Source organism: Neolamprologus multifasciatus, chromosome 22 (genome assembly GCF_963576455.1).
Source record: "Neolamprologus multifasciatus chromosome 22, fNeoMul1.2, whole genome shotgun sequence".
In the NCBI taxonomy this organism is placed as follows: domain Eukaryota; kingdom Metazoa; phylum Chordata; class Actinopteri; order Cichliformes; family Cichlidae; genus Neolamprologus; species Neolamprologus multifasciatus.
In genome coordinates, this window is record NC_140459.1 from 20304597 (window position 1) to 20331150 (window position 26554).

The window sequence follows — 26554 nt, forward strand, 5'->3', positions numbered from 1 at the left end:
TACCCTAGTACTTTTTAGTAGTAGTACTTTTTCCTTTGGGAAGGTACCATCTGTGCAGTCTGCAATTCTGTTGAAGAAAGATGTTGAATCTATTTAATTATTCTTGAAAAATAATTTATTTCTGTGAATTTTTTTCACCCTGCATCAAATTAAAGTTGATTACATTGATTAAGCATCATGAGGAAGAGGGTGGTTCCCTATTTTCTTTTGCTGGGAGTTTGCAACCCTATTAGTTAGGTTGCTTAATATTTCTGCTAAGTACTCTGTAAAATACCAGAATAGGGAGGATGGGGTAGGTTTAACTTTATTAGATTGATCAGTGTTGCTGATCTATGAAATATTTTGGGTGCAGTGTGTTTTTTTTACATGCAGGTATAACAGAATAGCTTTAGTGTTGTTGTTTTTTAACTTGAGTATGAACTTATACAAAAAGCAGCAAGATATTAAAAAAACAGTTTTACTTATTAAAAAACACACTATATCGGATTCATATCGGTATCGGCAGATATCCAAATTTATGATATCGGTATCAGACATAAAAAAGTGGTATCGTGCCATCTCTAATACAGAGTTTGAAAATCAATATGTGGTTTGTTCAACTTTATTCCTCAAGTAATGCATTATGCTGGACTGGTATTGGGCAGGCTGAGGTGTTCATGGGCACTCAAACTGTGAAGTGAAAAGATGATAAATAAATGACTGCATGACACAGCTGGGAAGAAGATGCTATGATTTTTTTTTTATTGGTGAAGCTAGACAAAAGTATACAAAGGAATGTAAAAAAATCATAAAACAAATCAAAACATTTTCACCTCACCATCGTAACATCATACTGGTCTATATTCACTGACACTCAGTCACATAGGCAGTATAGGAGAATGGAATAGATGAAAAACACATTTTCATTATTTAAAAAACAATCGATAAGATGATTTGAGATTAGCTTGAAATTCTTAAACATTTCCCTATTTCTAAAATAAATCCAGATTAGGCATTTTCAACACATGATGACCTCAGTGAAAAGTTTGCTTAGCTGGTCTGTGGAGATGACTGGTGACTCTTTCTCCAGTGGGCCTGAAATTAGTGAAAGTCTTTGTGTTAGAACAACATAATATAGTCATCTCACAAAGTTTCTCCCTAAGCCTTTCTATCTAGCCACTCTTCATTTGGCCACTAAGGGGCCGCAGAAACAAGCTGTGATTTCTGGTCCTTGGGCTGCTACATGCTTCACTATGCTTGCAGGCTAGTAGCTGAATTAGCTTGTCTGCTGTTTGTTTTGGGAAGCCAGCATACTTTGGATTTATAGGACTCTTTCAAGGCTGCAAAACTATGCAGAAATACTACGCAGAGCTGAAAGATCCAAATTTGGTAATAATGCTCTATGACCTCATCAGGACAAGAAACAGCTGGTTAGAGCAGGTTCATCATGTCACTGTAGTCTGTCAACATAAATGATCAAACCCACAACTATCAGTATATTTAGCTGTTGTTAAATCCTGGTTGGTGATCAGGTGTGCATTGGTATCACATGACTTGATAAAACACCAGTAAACAAAAAAGGTCTGTAGCCTTTAAATTTGATCTGAACAGTGAGTCATGCAGTGAAATTATCCCAGGATGTTCTCCACATGTGAAGGTGGTTAGAGTGTGGCATTTCCTACCTTCTTCTAATTGTCGTATTCCTCTGAAGTTGGGATGAAGGACGCAGGTCCTGAAGGTAGTGCTGGCTTGCGGAGGAAAGGATATGTGAGTTTTTCCCTCACACAGTGCTGGTAGGTGTGGTCACAGTCAAATCCAATTGGACAGCAGTGGTAGCCATCCAGACAACATTTGCCCTGCAAGAAACACTTTTAGTCTATCAAAAGAATAATTATTATAGCTGCAAACTTGTTTCATGTTAGTGGAAGCTAAAAGGAATTTTATTACAATCATGTGTCTTATTGCACAAGAATATTTAGGCTGACTCACAGGAGAGTAGGGACAACAGAACCAGCCTCCTTGTGGGTGTCTGCAGCAAGTAGTGCCATCAGGACAGTAGGTGTAACTGTCACAGTAGACCATTGATTTCTTTATTTGATCTGGGACGTGGCTCTCTTTAAGCTCCTGGACTGGAGTTCCAGGCAGTTCAGGGGTGTTTGGTTTCTCTGCAGCTTCCTTCTTCACCATGGGTATGGTCAGCCATGGCTGGTCTAATTTCTCACAATTCATGGTAACCAGGTTACACCGATATCCTGAAGGGCAGCAGTGGAGCCGGTCGGCACAGCACATGGCCTGCAAAGTAAGTAAGACCAGCAGAACTTTTAACAACCAACAATCAAGTTACTGCACTGGTGGAAAGTTTCTGACTTTCATGTGCATGAGGACAGCAGCCAAAGCTGATTTTAGCCTTGCAGCAGGTAGCATTGTTTGGGGAAGTACTCACATCAGGACATGCAATAGAGCATGAAGCAAATCCCCACAGAAACACACCGAATGACAAACACAGAGTAATCTTCAACATCTAGAAGACAGTAGCAAAATGACTCTGTAGATTTTGTCTCTTTGGAGTATCAAGGTCAGACTTTGTACCTTTAATGTAACACTAACACAAAAGCATAAATCACTGTAGAAGAAGTGAACTTTTTTGTAACCTTTACCTTTAGATAGTGAAGAAATTCAACAGCTTCCTGTGATGCCTTTCACTATTTCCCTTCTGTGGTATCAAACACTGCTCTTTATATTAGAGGTCAGACACTCCCACTGCACAAAAATGAAAGTTTCACTTCACGTGACACCCCTGTGTCCTGTGACTGAGACAGGTTTTCAAAACTTCTGGAACTACAATAGCTCAATTCCACTATTAAACTACTGCTCGGTTAAATATACAAACAGTCTCTATACATGTTCTTATGCCATGATTGATTATACCTATTAAAAAAGAACTGGCCTGTAAGCCTCACCTACTGATTAAAGTACAGCAAAGTTTGGAAAGATACAGAGATTCTTCAATATGTACAAGTACAGACTGACGTACTTATTCAACTTATTTACACAAGTAAAAGTGAAAAAGTATACACTTGTAAATGTACTTAAAGTATAAAAGTAAAAATAAATAATAAGAAGAACAGTTTATTTATAGACACCTCGCACTCAATTAAAATTGCTTGTAAAATAATAACAAAATAAAAGTAAGAAGTAGCCCTTCTGCAGGTTATCTTGTTCTAACTGCACTCTCACTTACAATATTAATATTATAATAGTTAATAATTAATATTATTAATACAAGGGAATACGAGCTTTATTTCAACTCACATAATATAGTTAATAATAATAATAATAATATTTTCTCTTGATCTCTAATAGATGGATTCACACAGCTGAATTCAACAATACACAATTAGTATCTGTTATAACACCTGCTGCACATTACTGCAACAGTCATTACAGCATATGGCCACAGTTGCTTTGTTTGGTAGTCACCTACAATTTTGTGCCATGTCTGAATATCATAGTAAGTATGACACCCAACATTATGTCAACAATATGTCTTCATTCAAGTGTACACTCCTGTGGCACATTTCTTCAATGCTACACTTGATCTTCCTGCAAAAACTGAATAAAAAATCATTTAAAGGCCTCATCAAACGCATTAAACTTCCTAATGTCTGTTATTATGTGTTACACTGTCCCAGTATAAACTAGAAGCCCTCTTTGTTTCAGTCCACAAATTTGAATGCAGATGTGTTGTTCTTTGTTGGTTTTGCATTGTTCCTCTTCCTTTGTCTGCAGTTAGCATCGTTATGAGTGAAGCACTTACAAAAATGTTACCATTGTTTCTGTCCTCTGCTCTCACGAGTGCGCTATGTTCTTTTTGGCCACAGTTATAGCAGGTTAGTTCAAAGTCCTCTTTGTCTCTCCTCCATAATGAGACACTCGGCTTCATCACAGTGTTGTTAGTGAACCTGGAATTGAATTGTTCTCTGCTTTTGTAACTTCTTAACTTGATTTTAAACTCTCTAAAAGTTATTATTTAGTTATCATTCTTTATTATGTGTATTGCAAACGGCTGAAATTACTGGGGTAAATCTTTCAGGATCATTGCTATCAATAGCTCATCATGTAAAGTCTCTTCAGCATTACTCAGTGCAGTCAAGCCACACAAAGGTTGGAAACAACATCAGACATTCGACAAAATCAAAGTTTAAACATAAAAAAAATGAAATAATGATCAAAATTGATGATTTTAAAGTTCCATGGGTCAAAAATACGATTATGCTCTATATCAAGCTTGCTTAGCATGGTGATAAAAGAAAATATGCAACAAGCTGTTGCCAGTTTGAGGGTTCGGCACCTCCCTGCTGGCTTCTTTTTTTTTTTTTTCTTGGACTAGATAAAACATTCAGCATGTTAGCAACTGAGTTGTCTTTCAAACAATATACAGAGATAATTTGTTTTATCCAAAAAAAATAAACTATTTGTGGACTGCAACTTGAAACAAGAAATTATAAATAGAATTAACGTCTCACTGTGGATGTCTCCTTTTCTCTACTGCTTCTCATTTCCTCCTCATGTTTATGTTTTTGGGTGGTGAATTATTGTGAATCACAGCGATGTTCCTCCCGGGCAGAGGTTCCCAAAGTGTGGGGCCCGCAGAGCCATTGGGGGTGGGTGGGGGGGTTATGAAAAAAAAAGAATGCTTGGGCACTGCTGGCATAATGGACAGGTTTTTTGACGGGATGCCCACACAAACGCAAAGCAGAAGATGCAGCATCGCCAGATATGTTTCCAAACCAACTTCCTTCCAAGCCAACGCCTAGAAAATATGGTGAAGCATATCTTCCCTTTGGCTAAACCCAGACCCAACAGGTTACTTTCCCCTGTGCCGTGAGCACGCGCTGGGCTCTCCAAATCACAGACAAACAGTCTTGATTTTTAGTTCACAAACACTTCTTATAATGACTAACTACTCCTGACATTTTGGAGATGTTAGCTCTTTATACAGTAAAGTTACTGTGGGATACAAATAACATCCTGCTAGGATGTGTTCCCCTGTCCAAATCACGGACAAACAGTATCCCACCACTGTTTATGTTTTTGAACCCATTTTGCACAGAGAGGCATTTTTTGATTGTATTGATAGCAATGTTGAATATTATTACACAGGAAAAAAACAACTACACATAAAATAATCACACCGTGACGCCTCTGCCTTTGTAAATGGAGGGACAGTAACTGCGTGTGTGTAAGCGTGTAAAAACTGAGACACTAAGATTAACAGTAACAGTATTTTGTCTCTATCTGCCATTCTGCAATTCATCTCATGTAAACAATAACGTGGCGCACAGCGTGACGTGAAAAAAGGCACATACCTTTGACGTTGCGTGATGAACTCTGTAGTCCTCGTCCACACATAAACGCAAAAACTGAGTTTTAAGACATCTCCGTTTTCGGTGATTTGAAACGTTGTTTACGTGTGGACGAAAGGCCACACGTAAACAACGTTTACGTGTGTTTCAAACGCATAGAAACAGCTGTGTTTTCAAAAATACCCGTGTAGGTGTGGACGTATAGCGTAAAAGAGTTAGTAGTTTATTTTATTACTACCTGTAATTTATTGCTGTTTACTTGTATTTGCTTAATTGTTTACTAAATGTTTGAGGTGTGAAATAAACTGCAATGGAGTTTGAAAACAAAAATATGGGTGTGCGTGGTTGGAGGATGTGTTTGTGCGGGGGTGGGGTGGGGGGGTGCGCTAACATGTTTCTTGTAAAACAAAGGGGGGCCTGGCAAAAGAAGTTTGCGAACCACTGCCCCAGGGTAAGGTGATCTCTCTCCTTTCATTTTAAACAGCTCTATGTCATAAAGGAACATGTTTACAACTTTTCTGCTGACATCTTGTAGATAGTAAAAGGCCTAATTCTCTTTTACTACACTTCCACTGAAACCTGTGGCATCTCTGGATTTGATGTAATGTCTGTGTCCTATTAACAATGGCTTGAGCTTGTCAAGGTGAGAAACCAACAACAGCATGCCTGTTGGGTCTGGGTCTCAATAAATAATTGATTTATACTATCATGCTTAATTGTTTCATGTGTTAAAAAATTTGGCCATATTAGCAAAGTGTAAGATGTTACACTCTCTCTACACACACACACATACACACACACATATATATATCTACACAAAATATAGTTTTTGTTAGCTACTTTTAGTTACTTCCAGTTCTAGCGAACTATATTAACCCTCGCTCACGACCACGACACAAAACATAGTAACTCGTGCTTCAGTTCTCCTTTCATGAGGCTTCTCTTTGTGTTATAAGTTGTTGCATTTCATTAAATCCTGATCCACAGTTTCTGTTCAGGTGCTCGCAAACTACTGCCAACACATAACTGAGTGCACACAGACCTATAGAGAGAAACGTGCCTCGAAAGTGTTACGAGACTGGTACGTACAATCCACAAGCGTAAACTAAGATTTACAAATGTGTACAGTGATTTGTGTGTAACTTTTGAGGACAACACACACGAACTTCAAGCTATTCGACCACACGTTAAAAAATAAAATAAAATAAAAAGGATACATTCAAACCAGAACAAATGGTTATTATTTATGCACAATTTTTCAAGTTCAGCTTCACGAATCAGATAGTTTACTCCTTGAAAAACCGTACAAATGTCTAAAACAGGTAAAATCACTCTCACTCTCCTCTGGAGTGAGTGTATGAGTGAGCAGTAGCGGTTTTAGACACGGGCGACACGGGCAGTTGCCCGGGGCGGCATCGTGGTAGGGGGCGGCATCACAGGCATCGGCAAAAAAAAAAAAAAAAAATGCTCGTACTCATGCTGCCCCGACGTCAGCCAGCGCATATTGGGAATGGTACAGGCACCGATCGGTTTTCTATCGTACATTTGCTGGGGCGCCCTCCGTTTGCGAGGTGCGCCTGCTGCTTGCGACACAGGGAGGAGAGGGCGGGGCGGGGCGGGGCGGCGGGGGATTCTCTGGCTGGCTGGAGCAGTCTAATAACCAACTCGCAAAATAAAATAAAATAAAAACAAAACAACAAACACGAAAACATCAGACATCATGATAGAGACTTATAATTTGCACCGATGTTTTTTCGAAATTCTATACATAAAATTCTATCTATAAAACATTAGCACTAAAGACCTATGCAGAATATATCCCCATAGACATACAAATAACTTAATTTAAGTTTGATGAGTTTAACTGCAAAGCAGATAATGCTATTAGAAATTGAAATAAAGTAGAAAAACTTACTTTTTGGCATACAAATTACTTTTTTTCATGTTAAATTGTCTGTGTTTGAAAAAATGTGCTGATTTTTCACATGTGATAGCAGAACTGAATTGGGCATGTACAGGATGAGTCACATCATTTGAAACTTAGCCCTGATTGGAGAAATTGGAAGTGTTACAACTAGAGATGGAGCGATCCGATATTACGTATCGGTATCGGTCCGATACTGACCTAAATTACTGGATCGGATATCGGAGAGAAATAAAAAATATAATCCGATCCATTAAATATCAAAAAAGCACCTCACAAAACTTGGCGACGTGGTGAGCTGGAGCAGTGTGGTCACGTGATAGAGCGGCTGTGTGTATTTGTAGCCTGCTAGCAAACATTTCATCTCCGAGGAAGTTATCTCAGAGAGAAGTAAAGCAAGTGTGTAAGTTCATCTCTGAATGTTTGTAAAGCATTCCCGCGTTAAGCTTAACAACCGATATATAGAGCAACTGCCTCTTCTCTCTCTCTCCTGCTGCTACTTCAATCGTGAAACTGCTTAATGATCAGCTGATCGGCTTTTCTGTCGCGAGTCCGTCTCTCTTCTTTGTTTTTGGCCCACTTCTCACCAGAAAGAGGAAACCAGCGGCTGAACAACAGCAGCACTATTAAGCTTGATAAGCTGTTGTTAGAATTTATTTAATATTACTTTCTACACCAGGATCTTTTTCTATGCAGCTGACGGCTGGTAACTGCAGGGGCGGATCTAGCAAAGTTTAGCCAGGGGGGCCGATAGGGCATGAACAGGCAAAAGGGGGCACAAAGACATACTTTTCTTTCTTATTCTCATTTAAAATATCTAGCTTTTAATTATTTAATAGTTATCTGAATCTTACACCCAAAGTTTTAATCTGATGTAAAATGTATAGAAGTCCATTACTGTATATAGTAACTGTTAAGTCTAATATACCCTAGTACTTTTTAGTAGTAGTACTTTTTCCTTTGGGAAGGTACCATCTGTGCAGTCTGCAATTCTGTTGAAGAAAGATGTTGAATCTATTTAATTATTCTTGAAAAATAATTTATTTCTGTGAATTTTTTTCACCCTGCATCAAATTAAAGTTGATTACATTGATTAAGCATCATGAGGAAGAGGGTGGTTCCCTATTTTCCTTTGCTGGGAGTTTGCAACCCTATTAGTTAGGTTGCTTAATATTTCTGCTAAGTACTCTGTAAAATACCAGAATAGGGAGGATGGGGTAGGTTTAACTTTATTAGATTGATCAGTGTTGCTGATCTATGAAATATTTTGGGTGCAGTGTGTTTTTTTTACATGCAGGTATAACAGAATAGCTTTAGTGTTGTTGTTTTTTAACTTGAGTATGAACTTATACAAAAAGCAGCAAGATATTAAAAAAACAGTTTTACTTATTAAAAAACACACTATATCGGATTCATATCGGTATTGGCAGATATCCAAATTTATGATATCGGTATCGGTATCGGACATAAAAAAGTGGTATCGTGCCATCTCTAGTTACAACTGACCCACGTTACAACTATCCCCGGTCTCCCCTACTGTTTTTTTTAATCGATTTTAAATCATGCTTTTTATTGTTTTTATTTTTTAATGTCTCTGTAAAGCACTTGGAATCACCTTGTTGTTGAATTGTGCTATATAAATAAACTTGACTTGCCTAATCTCTGTATATTTTAAATATAGATATAATCCATGTAATGTGGAATAAGACGTTGATGCTAATCTTACCATTCTCTGGTAATAGCAGGCTAACACTAATGTTAGCTAATGAGTAATCCTGAATAATTCACAAAGTCGTAGCAGTTTATTTAAACCGTATATCCCCTTAGTAGGCTACTGTGTAATGCCTTTAGTTGTTGAATCTATGTTTTCTGTTGGAGAGGTGTCATTCTGTTTTTTAAGATAAACGAAATGCCTACTTTTAAAAAAAAAACACATTAAAAGGAGGAGGAGGAAGCTCAGATGTCCCGGTTTTACACTGGGACATGAAGGCAGCCTACGTTTGTGGATCTGTGCAAAGCTGGCAGTCTGAAATTCTGAAAACCAGATGTGGCGATCCGTGCGCACATATTTAAGGTTTTGTAAGGCAGCCAGATGAATGTGAGACATTTACACGTACAGAAAGTTTTTGGAAGAGAAAATCCTCAGATTTCTGAAGCTAAACTCTAATTGCTTTGTAAACGTGTGTGCACTGGATTTGGACCATCTATTTTTTGTGCAATTTTATACAAATCATTTGGTTGGATTTTCATGCCTGGCTTCAATCGAGTGGGATTCAAATTACCTCATTTACCTTAAATATAATATTGTTTGGTGTGTTTCTGAAGGAAAAGAAAGCCAATTATGGTGTTAATGTTTTATTAATCTTGTGTAAGCAATATACACAAATGTCATTATTTTAAGACCAAACCAACCCTACTTCACTTAACTTAACTAAGTTTAACTTATATTAAATTATACACAATTATATTGTGTCTACAGACAAGCACTGTTTTAATGTCTTTATATTTTAATCCAAGCTCATAATAAAAATCTATGACTCTCTCACAAAAAAAAAAAATGCACACAAATCACTGCACACTGGAAATCTTAGTTTACACTTTGTAAGACCTTTCTCTCCATATAGACCCAGTCTTTACTGGTTATTGCCACACTTCTTCCTTTTGACATGTTTTTGAGTGTTGGCTGTAAAATGGAGCCTGTCTTTGTTTCACTTCCCTTTTTTTTTTTTTACCATAACTTTACCATTCCTCCTCCAACACTATTGTGTTACTGTCTTTCCTCATCTAACGGTGTTGCACCATCAGCTTCTTCTTGATTTCTCCATAATTCTAAATCTGCTGCCACCTGCAGAAACCCAGCTGTGGTGCCTGATTTGCAGCAAACTCAGCATGTCTCCTGCTATATCTAGTTGGTCAGCAAGTTATATTTGTATTGGAGACAAACAAAGTTAAAAAAAAAGAATAAAACACACAAAAATAAATACTTTTTTCTTTTTAAAAAAGCTTTCACCTTCCAGTCGTCCACTTCTTTATGTGGCAGTGTGATCTTGCAACCAGTCACACCAACACACCAACATTTTGCGGCATGAAAACTCACATTTCTATCATTTTTATTTGGAAATGTTCTCATGTTTTAAACTTTCAATACAAAAATGCCACAATTTGACTTGAAAACAGCAGAAAAGCCTTTTCAGCTTATTAAAAAGAATCCAGACATTAGACATTTTCAACATGACCGCAGTGGAAATAAATGGTTGCAGGAAATCTTGTGAAGCTAATTTGTGAAGTTAAATGGTGAGAAAAAAAACAGAAGTTAAATGGTGACTGTCCAGTGACGCAGAAGTATCAATTTAAACACAAAACAGCCAACAGATACTTAAAGTAATCTTACGTGGATATAACATCAATTACCCACTCGCGGTCTTCTTGTGAAGCTGATCGGCTTCTATCTCAGATGAGGCAGTGTGTCTAATAATTTTCAGCAAAATCTTGACAAATCTTGAAGTAAAATAGTTTACAAATTAAAAAATATATATATATATATAAAAATCTAAACTGTTACGGTGCAGTTTCAACATTCAGCATCGTGCTTCAACATTATTTGTGCAGCCCCGAGAAATCTCAAGAGTAAGAATTTCTGCATTTCAAGGAGGAGGCCTCACAGGTGTATCCATACTCACAGCAGTGCAGACCATCTGCACAACACTGGCCCTGAAATCAGTCAAAAGTGTTTGTGTTAGAACAAAACACCAACCTTGTTCCAGCAAGAGGTGATGGCATTTCTGGGATTTATGCACAATCCTTACCAGTGGGTAGGGACAGCAGTTCCACTGGCCTGAGGATGCCTGGCAGCAAGACATCCCCCCCTGGCAGTAATGTAGGGAATCACAACGAATGACTTGAGCCTCAGGGGAGCCGACGTGTGTTAGAGCTGGTTCTGGTATCTGCAAAACGGGAAGGACAAGCTAACTATTAGCCTGTTCCTCTTATCCAAAAATTAGTCTATTCATCAATTCTCTTAAATGGGGGATAAAGTCTATCTGAGCTGTCACTCAAAGTACACTTTGTATGTAGGGATGGGAATTTATACAAATTTATTATATATCGTAGCATATCAAAGACATTACATTTGCGAAAACTGACTGCATGCTGTGGGTCAAATGTTTGCAGGTGCTTGCAAAGTTGCTTCAGCAGCACGATGCAGTTGTTTCTGTCCTGTATGCACTTTGCACCTTACCATTGCAATCTTGTCCTTTTAAGCAATAAAAATAAAAGTAATATCCACGTCCAAGACTGTGCCACTGTTTTCCTCCTCTGACAAGAGGAACCGATAAACAGAGTGTGCAAGCAGACTAACAACTCCAAGGAACTGAACTTTTTCTATGTGTGTATGTGAGCGTGTGTGTGATTTTATCTAAAAGTGCTAAAAAAAAAAAACTGGTTTCTTTTTGTATTTAATTAATCAAGTTAAACCAGGATTTTTTTTTTTACTTTACTTGGCCATCTAAGGAGCAGCAGTATTTCTGAAACCCACGAGGAAAACTATACAGAGTTAAAGGATGCAAAGTTAGAAAAAAAATCAGCAACTGTCCAGGTATGCTCTCATCGTGGCGAGAAACAGCTGATGCACGTGCACTTCTTTTCTTGTCACATATAAAATGATTACAGCAGTCTTGCAATATAAGTGAGCAAACCCACAGCTGTCATCACATTCATGTGACTGGTGAACTCATGTGATCCAGTGTTATTGCTTTATTTATTAACTCCTTGATTCTTTGTGTAACATCGCTTCTTTTCAACAAAGTGAGGAGTTAAAGCAACAGGCAGCCTTTAAATGTTGTAAGTGTGTCCTACCTCATTCATGCTCTCTTTGTCCTCTGACATGGGGATGACAAAGGCAGGTACTGAAGGCAGCGCTGGCTTATAGAGGAAAGGATATGTGAGTTTCTGTGCAGTGTCCTTCTTCACCATGGGAATGCTCAGCCACGGCTGGTCCAGTTTCTCACACAGCTGTGTCACCAGGTTACAGCGATACCCTGACGGACAGCAGTGGGCCATGTCTGCGCAGCACACCGCCTGCAGAGTGAATAAGACTTATTTCCAATCTGACTTCCAAAACCAATAACAAGGAAAACAATAAATAAAAAAAAAACAAAGCAACAACACTCATGGAAAGTTATATTTGTGTGAATATAGCTGACTTACTTTTGGATACTGACAGCAGCCATATCCATACTCAGTCTTGCAGCAGGTAGAGATGTCTGAGCAAGTACTCCCATCAGGACACGTGATAGAGCAAGAAGCAAATCCCCAAACAAACACCCCGACTGACAACCACAGAGTGAGCCTCGACATCTGGAGGGAAGAGCATCACAGTGACCTTTTCCTTCAATTCTTTTCAACTGACATCAAGGTGATATTAAAAAGTAGATAAAGTGCATATTTCTTCGCAGGTTACAAGTCAGACTTTTTGATCATATGTACTCCTGCACTTCTTCGAAAACTTCTTGCTCTCAAATTAAACTTACAAAAACAGGATATTAAACCAATAAATTGCCCATAAAAGATTTTAAAATCAAATCTTTGAGTCACATACCTTCAGATAGGGAAGAGATTCAACAGTTTCCTGTCATATATTTCGCACTTCCCCTATCACTGAAACTTGCATGGCTTTTTATAGTGCAGGTAAGACCCGCCCACTGAGGAGCAGCTGAGAACTTGACTTAAGATCACAGCACTTCTGTCCTGTGACAGTCATATAACAGTTTTTAAGGTTAAAGCTTCTATTTTTAAAGGGAAGTGCATTGTTTACTGGGAAACGTAAAGATTAAACAAGGCTTTATGAACACACATTAACCTTTCATACTTCGCACTGTTTTGATCACAAGACCTGCCTGTGAAGTCTCACTGAGACACAGTCCTGCCACTGTGATGAGTGGGTAAATGTTCTCAAACTTTTATTTGGCCTTTACACTCGCAGTTGGTGAAAGCTTTATTTTTTTTTTTATTATTGAAATCCCCTAAACCACGAAATGCCAGCACATCTTTGCTCAAAGGAAACGAATACCCCCCCACATTAATTCTCAGTTCCCACTTTTATACTTTATGGAAATTACTGCATGCCAATCCAGTGCTAAACGTGTTCTACTCTGCATTTTTCCATCCAGGTATGCTTTTACTGCACTGGCAGTGCATTTGGGATCATTGTCATGATAAAAAAAAAATGAAGCTGTTGCCAATCAGATGATTTCCAGATGGTATTGCATGGTGGTCCAAACTCTGAAAGAACTTTGTTTTCATAATGCCATCAATTTTGACAATATATCTCAGCCACTTGCTAAAATGGCCCCAACCATGACAGAGCCTCCAGCGATCACTGAGACTCATTGTGGTAAATCTCTCCTGTATTAATTGTTCGCAATTTGAAGCTAAATTTTCAAAGTTCGTAAGATCTGTTGCCACTGATTTTCTGTCCTGTTCTTGTGTAACTTGACATTCCCCAGCCTTTTCTCCTTAGGAATGGCCTTTTAACAGCCACCGTCCCTCTGAGACCATTTCTGATGATCTACCTGCTGTTCACTGAAGCTGAAGGGCCTGATGCACCTCCTAGGTCTTTTTCCCCTCTTTCTTAATGATATAACTTTCAGATGCTGTTCATCTGCCGTGGAACCACTTTGTTGGCATAAAAAAATAATTTTGTCTGTTAGTGTTATCTTTGCCATTTTTCATAGACTGAAGCCTAGATACAATTTAAAACTGGTTCTGTGTAGACACAAATAGGTTCATCCCTCAGGTTGTAAGGTGCTGTTTTTCATGCTTGAATCATTCACAGGTCAGTTAAGTGGCTTAACAAACAAACAAAATTGCTTTTAAAAGTGTCAGGTAGAAGCACTGGGCTGAAAGTGAGTGAAAGACTTTCAGAAAGCCTGCAGAACTGTTGCTTGAGACCACTTGAAAAAATACGAGTCTGGCTCCTTAGAGACAAAATATGGAAAAATGAAGGGCAGCTCATAACACTTTCCACAATGGTGTCACACTTTCGGCTCCTGTGGTTTCATCAGTGAGGCATATCATTCATTTCGCAGCATGACAGATTCAAACACAAAGTCAGACTCATGGTTCAGTAACAGGCATTTAAAGTCTTAGTGAGGCTTACATATTTGTGTTTCTTTTTCCGGTTTCAGAAACAGAACGGAGAAGAACGGGGTCTGAAGAGGCCGAAGCTCCAGCAACCTGGAGACCTGCAACCAACAGCTTTATTACTTAACCAACACTTTCTGGCCTCAGTGTTGTAACTACATAACAGCAGCAAAGGTTAAAACAATACTTTATTATTGAACTCCATTGTTTGTACAATTACACTGCAGTGTAACAACTCATCTAACGAAAACAATTATCCCTTGTATTACTGTATGACTGTGCAGCTCATTTCTTACAACAATGGCCAACTTCAATATGAAGCTGGCGAGACATCTGGTCATCACGTCTACATGCATCACGCAGGCACTAGCATCAACAGCCTCGTGTAGCAATGAAAGATGTCAGGTATGAAGCACAGAGGCTAACTCCTAGAGGGCTAGCATTCTGAAGGTGGTGGGGAGTGCCAGGCACACTCAAATCTCCAGAAAGAGATTTTGGGGGGGGGGGGGGGGGGGGGGGGCATGGGGGAGGGAAGTGTGGGGAGTTCAGTCCTGTCTTTGAGTGAACTTCAGACCAATAATGCAGAAAAATCGTGGTGGTAAAGCAAACAAACAAAGAAAAGATATGCACTATTTGTTTCCACTTGGAGGGTCCAGCACTTTCTTCCTAATTTTCACTTCACACATAGAAGCCGAGCATTTAGGCCTGCTGCTTCCCCTGTTTAGGTGGAAATCCCCAAAAATTGGATGCGAATAGTTTTTGGTAGTCAAAGGCAAAGATAACTCTACTTTTGAGCTGTCAGAAAAATGGAAGACATGTTTTCAGTCGAGGTCCGAGTCCGACTGAGACGCCGTCTTCTTTTTCTTTTTTCTGCCATGTTTTTTGTGCTTCCTTTTCCTCTTCTTCTTGGATTTATCCTGGAAAAAAAACCCTGCATTTTAGCAACTGATTCGTCTTTTGAACGATGTACAAAGATCTACTGCTCCGCCCACAAAATCTTGTTTGCGGACTGTCTTGAAATAGGAAATGAAGTAAAATGTCTCACTGTGAATTTCTCCTTTTCCTCGCTGCTTCTCTTTTTCTTCTTGGCTTCAACCTGCAGGAGTAGAAAGTTGAAAGGTGACGAAGAATTTAAAAAAAGAAAGGAAAATAATTCCCCTAATATTTCACAATAGTGGAAATTTTGCAACATCTGTAACAGCTGTGTGGTCAATCCAGGATTAAAGATGTTGTCAAACATAAATCTTCGTGACTCCTTTATCTCTCTTCTGAATTATTAAATACAATACATGCAGTACAGATCACTGGTTAGTTAAAGATGGGCATGTGACCCAGTTTGAGATTATGATTTATTTATTTTATTTATTGCATCTTGTGTTTTGTAATTTGAATATATTTATTTACTTATTTAAATTCTTAAAGCTGTTTTACTCCTATGTTTAGCAATTGCTATTTTTAAAAGTGCTTTATAAATGAAGCTGGCTTGGCTAAGAACACCATTTAATCGGATAAAGAAACTTGACACAAAGATTGACTTCCCCCTACAGTAAAGAGACACGAGAGCTTGAACATCTGGTTGCATAAACATTTTAGGAAAAATGAAACTGATTTGACTTTTGTTCTGTATCACTACTGTATCCAAGTACGGGGTTTAAAGAGGGACACCAGCGAACGCCCTCTATCTGACAGGGCTGAAATGTAAAAGGCTCCATTGAATAACATGAAAAATGGTTCAGTTTGACTGCTTGAATGATTAAAGTAACTAAGGCTTTGTCCAGATAACTATCAGAATGAAAAGGTAACAATTCAAGACATAAATCCAAGTGGTTCGTATTTCCATCCGATGTCTACATGTGCATCTCAGGATGAATGCTTAAATAAATAAATAAATAGTGCTCAAAAAGCCAGCAGACAGAAACAAACACGTGATTTATTCAAGTATTTTGGTTGGAGGCTTCTTTTATGTGCAAAACAGGAGGATCACTAATGAGTAACCGACCCCTTTGTGATTACAACAGAAGCCCTCTGAGACACTCAGGTGACATCTGGACCAGAGCCATTACAGGTTTGTATTTGCCAATTAGCTTTTTATTTTCATAAGATTATTTCTGTTAGTTTCAATTTTTCCCCTAAGACATCTAGTTTTCTTATTTTATTTTACCAAAATATTTTTTCAGATCTAATTTTAAGTTCAGTTTTAGTCAGCTATAAAAAGCCTTGGTCTGCACAAACAATCTGTTCGTGTGCAAACAGCAGTGAAGACAGACTGCCATAAATATCTGACCTGAGAATAAGATCGACTCAGCTCTGACCAAAAAAAAAAAAAAAAAAATGATCAGGGGAGCAATTACAGTGAGGAGCTATTACATTTAAAAGCCGAGAGGACCAAAGAAGCAAAAGAGGAACAAAGGATGAACAGAGAGTAACGCTCAACTACTTCAAGTCTATTTATTAAGTGAGGCGATGGATACATTAGCAATAAAAAAAATTAATGACTGCAGAAATGTGTGATAGAGACAGAAATAATACTTACTGCCTCATCATCATCAGAGTCAGCAGACGACTCTGATGATGAGCCTTTATAACTTCTCTCAGCCTTCCTCTTTCTTCTACGGCTCTTTTCATCCTGATGGACACAAGATTTATTTATTTAAGTTGTTTCGGGAGGAAAAAAGCCAGAGGAATGCATTTTAAATCAAGCGTCGCCATCAAAATGACAGATAAGTGAATAACGGAATAAAAGTAAATCACCTTATCTCTGTCACCTTCTTCCTTTATTCTTTTCCTTTTCTTCTTGGAAAAAGAAAAAAGGACAAAAAATTACCACCACAGTCCATTTCTATAAAACTGCAATGAATCGACTACAACTACATGCAGCATTAGAAAGAAAAACCTTGCTTTCAGCATCTGACTCATCCTCTGAGCTGTCCGATGCTCTTCTGGATGACGACTTCTTTCTCTTCCGCTTCTTCTTTACAGTCTTCTTTTCATCCTGCACGTGCAAACAAAAACTGCAATCAGGGTTTTACTGTATGTGAAGGAAAGCAGGAATCCTAAGATCCATTAAAGTCTTTATAAATCTGATCCCTCTATAATGTACAGTTTACTTTTTTTGTTTTTAACTTTTGGGGGCTTTTTAGACAGGACAGTTTAAGAGTGGACAAGAAAGGTGAGAGAAGGCAGGGAAAAGACATACAGCATATGAAGTCAACAGCCTTGTGGCACACGGGTTGACTGCTCAAGCCAAAAAACTTGCATCACGAGTTAGTTTTGATAGTAAACTGTCATCCAGCAGACTCCAGAAATGTCCCAACCCAAACCCGTTTAATGCTACATGCCGTGCAGCTGTATTGTGTTACACTAGATTAGGTTCAAATAAAGCACATGAGATTAGGGCTGCACAATTAATCGTTAGAAAATCACGATCTCAATTCATACTTATGTGCGATCTCATTTCCAAATGACAACAATTAAAAAAAAGAAAAAGAAGAAGAAAAAAAGAAGATGACGATTGTACCGCATTTTAATCCGGGACATAATGGTAAATGGCCTGCATTTGTATAGCGCTTTACTCAGTCCCTAAGGACCCCAAAGCGCTTTACACTACATCCAGTCATCCACACATTCACAATGGCAAGCTACATTGTAGCCACAGCTGCCCTGGGGCGCACTGACAGAGGCGAGGCTGCCGGACACTGGCGCCACCGGGCCCTCTGACCACCACCAGTAGGCAAACATGGGGTTAGTATCTTGCCCAAGGATATTTGGCATGCAGCCAGGAGGCAGCCTGGGATCGAACCACCGACCTTCTGATTAGTGGCTGCTCTGCCGCCTGAGCTACAGCCACCCATAATCTGCATGAAAACAAGCGCTCACTCTTCCTGCTCAACAAATGACAAGGGCGGAGCCTTATACCACGTGATACAGAAGCGAGCTGGCAGGGAAAAAACAACGGAGAGCATGTGAGAGATGATGAAGCTGTAAAGGCCAAGAAAGTGACAGGAGAAAATCCATCCCAGTCAACCACCCAAACATCAATAACGGGAACTTTATACAGCGCTTCCCTATACACGTCGAACTCCCGCAGGGACAAAGAAATTACGGAGGCTATCACTTATCACCTGGCTAAATATAAGGCTCCCATCAACACTGAGCAAAACAAGGGATTTAGGAAAATGATCAACACCCTAGACAAATGCTACACAGTGCCGTCCCGCAACTATTTTTCAAATGTTGCACTACCTGCTCTATACACGCAGTGTCGAGCAACGGTGGAGGCGGAATTACAAGCAGTACAACATTTTGCGGCAACAACAAAATGTGAGACATTATTGTTTTTATGTTCAGTCTCAACTGTTACGAAGTTGATGTGCAGTTAATAAGCGCAATAAATATTTATATTGGAAAAAAAAATCATGAGAGAATCGTGATCTCAATTCTAAGCAAAAAAAAAAATCGTGATTCTCATTTTATGCAAAATCGTGCAGCCCTACATGAGATGTAAAATCAATCGTAAAAGGACCTTACCTCGTCATCTGACTCTGAGGAGGAGCTGCTGGAGGAATCAGAACTCGATGAGGAGGAGGAAGATGAAGAATGCTTGACCAAAACACAGTGGAAGCAGGGTTCATTAGATATGAGGTTATTCGATTGTTTGAAAAAACAAACTGCATTTACAGGCTTGAATAAGAGACGAGTTTAGAAAACATGCACTGTGTGTATGTATGAGTAACATGGCACAGCTGTCAATCAAAATACTGGAGGTCTCTCCTCACCCTGCTGGATTTCTTCTTCTCCTTCTTCTTTTTCTAAACACAAATGCCAAGCAAATGAAGCACAGAGAAACAAAAAGTGAGTAAAGGTGAGAAATAAAAATAATACTTCATGAATCTGATACAGGATTCATATCATACCTCTTTTTTGTCTTTCTTCTCCTCCTTGTCCTTTTCACTTCCGCCTAACATTTTCTCTCTGTTTTTGGCGAGTTCTTTCCTCCATCTCTTAAAAAACAAGAAACAATGTTACCAAAATAGTATATGGTGTTTATCCGGTAACTGTTTCAATAAGGTGCAATATTTTCATCTAATATGAATTACAATGTGGCTACAGTGAGAAACGGTGATGACGCTTCAGATGCTCTACACACAAAAATAAATTAAAAAAAGCTCTCAAGCTCTCACAGTACGGGCATGTTTCCATTGCAAACACAGATTTCCCCTAAGAAGGTAAAAGATGCGGTACACCTGCACCCAGGCTCCGAGTCCATTGTATCAAACATTCTCACACTTGTACATAAACAGCCAATTAATAATAACCAACTAACCAAACAAACACATCTTTGGACTGTGGGAGGAAGCCAGAGTACCAGGAGGCACAGAAAGGCTCCAGCTGACCAGGATGTTTGAACAAGTGCACCCCTGTGCCACCCACAAATTAAATAATTTTAAGATTTCATTTGTCTTTTTAACTTATAGACAAGTAAGGCCATCATGGAGTATTAAAAGTAAGCTAACTCCAGAGGAAAACTGTGTTGATTAACAGCCCAGTTCATGCCTGTTCAAATACTCTGTATATAATGCAAACGTACCTCATTCATTTTGTCCTCAAAGTCAGCCAGGGCTCGAGAGCCCTTTTTCTTCTTCTCCAGCTGTTCCTTTAGCTCCTCCCTGATAAACACAATAAATAATTTTTTAAAAACGGATTTAATTCCAAAACTGTCACCTTTTGGGAAAGAGTGGATTCTTCTAGTTAAAGGTGAAGTTGGTATTCTTATTTAGGAATCACTAATAGCTTTATTTACTTAATACTGTTCATACGCTTTGGAGTTTTGAATTTATTAAAACCCCTTAACAAAGATTGTGCTGCCAGATATGTGCACCTTGACTCCTTTGGCTCTTTAATAGTACACCAAAAATGTTCTTGTGGTGATGATAAAGTGAGGACACCACTTTACACCACTAAGCTGCAGATCTGCCCTTTACTTACCATGTTGGTCGAGGTCTGCTTAAATAATCCTGAATGGTTGGCCCAGAGCCCTGTACCGGCCCCCTGGCTCGTGCAGCAGCAATGGGGTTAATGTAAGCCTGAAACACAGACAAAAGCATTAATTTCCATCCTTCTAATAGAGGGACACTTAAAATATGGCATAATGCATTGCAATTCACCAGTACTACATGCTGGATCGCTAAAATAGCTGTGAAACAGGGCAAACAGAGCCTGGGCATGGGGTTTACAGTAGGACTCTGCTACTGTGTAAGATTTGTGTGTACCTGGAGCCTCCCGAGGCTATTGAGAGAGCAATATCATTGGCTAACATTAAAGGGGGAGACACTTGGAAAACGCTCAAAAGTAACACCAACATTAACATTAGCAGGCACAGCGCATTTAAACATTTAAACAACATTTAAAACAGGGACTGGAGTACACAAATTACAGTAGTAATCAGTAATAAAGTAGTTGCTGTATTTGCTGCCAATCAACGACGGTCAAGGCAGTGCGCCTAAGAACCTGAACTACTCCCAAATTTAGGATTACCTTCTGATGCACTAAGCTAACGTTAGCTTTGCGTCAATCAAGCCTGGATCAAGCTGTTTGAAAGCCTAAAGATTAAAGAAACCAATCTACACTGTTGCATTTCCAAGCTAAGTGCGCGGCTAAACTAACCACCGTACACAGCAGGCCTAGCATCACAAAACCTAGTGGACACGTACGTAAGCTAACCAATGCTAACTGCAGCGCTAGCCCGTTTATTTTTATCTTGTTTACTAAATGTCACGCGGTACATATGCAAATAATTTTAATCAAATTATGCGGCACCACTCACCACTCGATTGTCTCTCTTGCCCATGTCGAGTCAGCAATGGGAAACAATATCCAAGAGAAAGAACAACCATTTGTGTCACCTTGCTAACATTTACGTAGCCACTTCGAGTTGATAAAAGCTCGACTGATTCTTCTTCTTCGGCTGCACAATAGGCGGCTGCCGTCGCAAATAGTACACTACTGCCCCCTTCTGGAAAAGAGCAGGATTTTGTGTCAGAATCCAAGTAGTGTGCGACATTGCGAAATAAGCCAGAAATTAATGCTATTACTAATACTTTTATTTTACTTCTTCTTCTGGCCGCTCCGTTTAGAGGTCACCATAGCTGATCCTCTTTCCCCCATCTCACCCTATCGCAAGCATCCTCCTCTGTCACACCAACTCTCTGCATGTCTTCCTTTTTTCTTCTTGCCTTGCAGCTCCATCTTCAACATCCTTTGTCCACTATATCCACTATGCCTCTACTGTACAGGTCCAAACATCTCAGCCGCGCCTCTCTAACTCTAACTGCTGAACCTGAGCTGTCCGTCTGATATACTAATTTTTAATCATGTCCATTCTGCTCACTACCAGGTTGACATCTTCACCTCCACCTCCCGTCTTTTTGTCACTCATACATCATAGCAGGTTTCATTATCATCTTGTAAACCTTCTCTTTACTCTTGAGGTTATTCTTCTGTCACAAATGATCCCTACGACATTCTCCTCCCTGCCTAACCCCCTTTTTCGCCTCTCTTGTGCACTGCCTGTTGCTTCGCATGGTTGACCCCAGGCATTTAAACTCATCTACCCTCACTATCTCTGCTCTTTGCTGTTTCACTGTTACACCTGTTTCCCTCTCATTCATACACATTGTGAGAAAGTATTAAAGCAGGTGGCATGTTTCAGTTCCCCTATGTTATGCAGAGATAAGGAGTAGGTTGTAAAGAATAGAAAAGCAGGAAACTATAAAGGAACAGTTGGGGAGTGTACCTTTCTATGTGAACGTTAGGGGGTGTGGCCTTGAATGTCCTTGATAAGGAAACAACGTATTCTTTGTATGACTCGGTTTGCTGACTGTAGTGGGCGTAGGGTGGGCTCACCTGTAGCCCCCATGTCTAATCATGTGATTTAAAGGTTGCAAGATGCTTGTGGGACTACTAGATAAATATAGGGCAAGTCCCTTAAGGGAGCGCCCAGAGCCTTTATAATGAACAGATTGAGGAATTGCACCTCAGATCCACTTGGTGCTTGCTGTGGCTGCATGTAGTGTGATCTCCCAACGCGCATTGGTAATAAAGCTTTGATGAACGAAAACGTCAGCCTCATCTGACTCTTCTTCTCCAGCTGGGATATCAAACGGATCGGTGAGGCCGAGAAGTGAACCTGAACAACATGTATTCTGTTATGTTTCAGTACTTTCTCTAGTCCCACAAAGACAGTGCATTTCCTGACCTTCTCCATCAGCACTGAAAGCAAACATAAGATTCATAGCGTTCTTTCTCAGCATGAAGCCATACTCCTGCTCACCAATCGCCTCTTTCCCATTTCTTCATGTACGCCTCATGAGCATTATCCCTCTGTATTTACTCCAACCCTGATGAATAAGTCCAAACAACATTAATAAAAAGCTGCTTTTTATTCAGCTGGTGCAACATAATAATAAGACACCGATGCATTCATACACAAGTATAATGCCAATCTGAGTGATGGATGAAGCGACGTTCAAAAATAGTGACACTGCTTAGAGTTCAGCAGTGGATTTCAGTTGTTATGAGACTGAAGAGCATTACAGATCGGTTAAATCATAAGAAAGCACACAGTGACTGTATTAACTGTAATGAGATTAAAGCAGTCAATATTTTAAATGTAAACCTCCGTGTCTAACGCATTTGTAGCTTTCATTGCATTGTAGATGCCAGAAATGAGTCGTTATCAAATAGAAAAAAAAAGAAAAAATTTAAATCACACAGTGTTAAGCAGACATGTATTTCTGTCATGTTTGCCACCTGGCCATTAGTTTGTGGCAAGAACAGTTTATACAGGCAGTTATCTTCAGACAGTAAGAACTACAGTAACATATATTCGATAAATAGTAAAGACAGTAGATTGTGATCAATGATACGATCCTTAGACAGCTTGACAGAGAACCTGAAGAAGTTGTATTGTAGTCATTCAGTAACCCAGAGATGTGCAAACTGTGCCCGAAAGGTTTCGGACGTCCGTGGAGAGAACCTGAGAAAGTCAGAGATTGAGTCTGTGTGTGTCTGTGTCTGTGTGCTAAAAGCACTACCTGTTACGAAACCCAAAAACAAAAACCAGTGTTACAAAGTTACTGTTCTGCAAGAACTACTAAATACAAAAATACAACTCTGGAAAAACTTGCTTTTACCTCACGGGTCAAAACTTAACTCGGATAGAACGGCACGCCAAGGTAAAATAAAGCAGAAACTGTACACAAAATATTGTGCATCACAACGTCATCAAAACTACTGGAAAATCCGTAGTAGTTCTCAACACATGGTAAAAGAAATCCATCGGAACAACCCACCCCACGCAAATAAAACAGAAAACAAAGAAACCCCTCTTGCCATGCAACATTCTGCAGACCCTCGCTACTCTACATCTATCCGTTTTAACGACATGTCTATGTGCTGACAAATGCACATATCAAAAGGTTTCTATTGTTACAGCTTGTACTTTAGAACTAGCACAATTTACTGTACAGTACCAATGCTTTTCCTTTATACATTCCTTACAACGTCAAACTATTCTTACACGGACTCTACAATCCTTTAATGAGTTGGCATCACTGGTGTAAGAACACTGTATACCCCAGCATTAAAATTTAAAAAAAAAATCAAGTTACAAGTTTATAAGACTCGTCAATAAAATTAAAATTAAATACAGAATATTAGTGACACAAAAGTGTGCCAAAATTCTACCATGTTGAATGAATAGTGCTTGTGGGTCTCTCTTTGACACTTCCTGCAGGTCTGTCTGTGCATTACGGTATGATTTGGAAAGAAATAATTGGATTTCACAATAATTATAAAACAAAGAGTTCACGATGGTACAGCTAAAAGTCATTAAAAAGTCAAAGTCTATGTAAGTGGTAGGAACAACTCCAAGATATCTCATTGTCTCAGCACGGATATCAGCCCCGTTACGAGTTCCTTGATGTGTGCAGAAACCATTAGAATCCTGCTACTGGTCTGCAGTTACTCTACACTTCCACAAGGTGGCACCATTATTATAGGTAAAACTGGAATGATAATGGACATGGCAGTGGGTGGCTGGTTTGTGATGCCTAACAATGTCTGAGTGAGTACATGGGTACATGAGCGTGCTTATGTCAGCGGCAGTGGGGACAATAAATGTGCGTGTGAAACGTTCGTCTTCTCACTGCACACACCAGCAGTAAGCAAGCTATTTATAAAAACAAACAAACAAACAAGACAACAAAAATAAAGAGGCAGGTGAGATCCATCCAGGCTCTGGTCTGGTCTTCTCTCTCTCTCTCCCCTGCAGTCCAGAGTCTTTTTTTTTTTCCACTGATAAGGATAAACACTGGGCATAAGGAGGTTTCCGCTCTTCGGACTCTACAGTCCCAACTCCAAATCCATATGAGAATTGGGTCACTTTGCATTGTTACACAACATTTCACATCCTGAAAGCAGCATTTACAATCCATCAGTTCGTGGAAGGATGACAGCTTGTGTGTGCAGGGTTCTGGGGGACATTTGGTGCCATCCCTTTGACGCCATCTTCACCCGCGCCCTGCTCCCCAGAGCGTTTTATACGCCCCAGGGGGGAAAGTATTTGCCCACTGTAGTCTGTTTTAGGCTTTGTTTTATAAGCAACTTAAACCAACATTAATGATGCTTTTTTTGACACTGATTATCAGAAAAAAGTCATAAAGACAAAACATTTAACGAAGTTACCGCTCTAAACTGTGTCACACTTTGCATCAGCTGATACAACTCATTGCTTATCAGGTTTCTGGTATCAAGGGTCTCTACCTTTCAAAATAAAGCATCTCCAGGTGACTGCTGTTGTGATTTGGCCTTTATCTTTCTGGAATAAATAAAACTGAATTGAACTAATGTGGCTGAGCACTGCTGATGGAGACCCAGATGTGCTGTTGTTTAGTTAAGATCACGCCTGCAGGGCCCAACAGCTGGAAAATCTCATTACTTGTCAGCCTGTATTTGGCACGTAGGACAAACATTAAAACACAGCTCGGCAATCGCCCCTCAATTAAAGCTTTCTGACCAATAACTAAGTGCTATAGGTTGGTGGTGACGCGTCTTTGCAGGAGGCCACTGAGGACTTGAGGAGAGAGATCAATAAAGCAAAGAATAGATTTTGAAATTCACAATGTAAACCTCATCACAGAATGGCGTCATCATGCAGTACTCAAACACTGATGCCTTTTCTGGACTTAAATATTTTCTTGAGATGGTGAACTCTCCTGTAACCAGCTGTTTTGTTTTTACTTGATTTGAGTGTTTGAGATTTTTCTTGTAATCAGTGCCAAAAAAAACTTCATTAATGTACTTTGATTTAACACTGAAATAAAACATGACAAACTTTTTAGGAACGGTACGGTAAGTACTACTTATATCCAGGGGAACGTTGGCGGGGGGGGGGGGGGGGGGGGGGCGGTTAAAGGGGAAAAAAAAGAGGACTTTCAGGCACTCCTCTCCTCCATCGTGGACTTGTTGCTGGGTATGGGCTGGGCTGCGTACACACTTCTGCTGTGGCTGTCCACGCTTTGAAAGTAGGGGTGACTCAACGCAGTGAAGGCCGATATTCTCCTGGACGGGTTGAAGGTGAAGAATTGCTGCGGGGAGGGAGAGGAAAAGAAGATAATGAGAGACCACCAAGTATAGATGCTTGTTAACATTTCTAGGTTGAATAAAATATTGCGTGCAGCTCGGTTCCCAAGCTGTTTTTAAAATCAAAATCGATGCTCCAAAATGCAATAATCCTGATGAATGATCGATTATATTTGTGCTTTTATAAACAAGCCGAACTACAAGTTGGGTATAAACCTGCTCGACGGTGAAGTAAGCACTTTGCTTCATGCATTTATTTTCCACACATGAGGATTTCAGGCTCCATGTTCAGAAAAAACAAGGAGTTAGAAGATATAAAATGTATAAAAACAACAACAATAAAATGGTACAAGGTCGTCAAGGTTACTGACAGAAGTTGTTTTGTTAGCTTAGCTCCTCTTAGCGCTTTGGCCCATAAATAAATGTGCACGATGCCATAAAGGTGACAGTGATGAGCAAGTGAAAGCTTTAAAAACATTTTCCATGCAATCTTTTGGGGACACAC

At 39.4% G+C, this 26554-nt stretch overlaps 4 protein-coding genes across 6 annotated transcripts in view; all 4 read right to left on the minus strand.

Annotated features, from left to right (window-relative positions):
- Positions 1–611: 611 nt before the first annotated feature.
- LOC146493429 (progranulin-like) lies at positions 612–2754 on the minus strand. Its single transcript, XM_085148289.1, has 5 exons — positions 2637–2754; positions 2423–2500; positions 1969–2271; positions 1662–1835; positions 612–1074 (listed from the first exon to the last, which is right to left on the minus strand). Exons 2-4 carry the CDS (start codon positions 2498–2500, stop codon positions 1668–1670), a joined length of 549 nt encoding a protein of 182 aa, XP_085004415.1. The 5' UTR covers positions 2637–2754; the 3' UTR covers positions 612–1074; positions 1662–1667.
- A 6439-nt stretch (positions 2755–9193) lies between these two features.
- Positions 9194–14520, minus strand: LOC146493430 (progranulin-like). Of its 2 annotated transcripts, none has more exons than XM_085148288.1 (5): positions 14426–14520; positions 12475–12624; positions 12124–12345; positions 11076–11213; positions 9194–10980 (listed from the first exon to the last, which is right to left on the minus strand). In XM_085148288.1, exons 2-5 carry the CDS (start codon positions 12622–12624, stop codon positions 10891–10893), a joined length of 600 nt encoding a protein of 199 aa, XP_085004414.1. In that variant the 5' UTR covers positions 14426–14520; the 3' UTR covers positions 9194–10890. The 2 variants fall into 2 exon arrangements, with proteins under 2 accessions (XP_085004414.1, XP_085004413.1); XM_085148287.1 differs by lacking the exon at positions 14426–14520 and adding an exon at positions 12866–14366.
- Positions 14521–14584: 64 nt separating this feature from the next.
- Positions 14585–21385, minus strand: fam133b (family with sequence similarity 133 member B). Of its 2 annotated transcripts, none has more exons than XM_085148285.1 (11): positions 21233–21385; positions 20395–20492; positions 19997–20075; positions 19323–19409; positions 19185–19217; positions 18937–19008; positions 17303–17401; positions 17161–17199; positions 16943–17035; positions 15455–15505; positions 14585–15326 (listed from the first exon to the last, which is right to left on the minus strand). In XM_085148285.1, exons 1-11 carry the CDS (start codon positions 21254–21256, stop codon positions 15231–15233), a joined length of 771 nt encoding a protein of 256 aa, XP_085004411.1. In that variant the 5' UTR covers positions 21257–21385; the 3' UTR covers positions 14585–15230. The 2 variants fall into 2 exon arrangements, with proteins under 2 accessions (XP_085004411.1, XP_085004410.1); XM_085148284.1 differs by having other exon boundaries at positions 17161–17202.
- Positions 21386–22828: 1443 nt separating this feature from the next.
- cdk6 (cyclin dependent kinase 6) overlaps positions 22829–26554 on the minus strand; it is a 39897-nt gene continuing 36171 nt past the window's right edge. The window contains 1 exon segment of the mRNA XM_085148283.1: positions 22829–26054. Within this exon segment, the coding sequence (XP_085004409.1) occupies positions 25902–26054 (153 nt within the window). The 3' untranslated portion in view covers positions 22829–25901.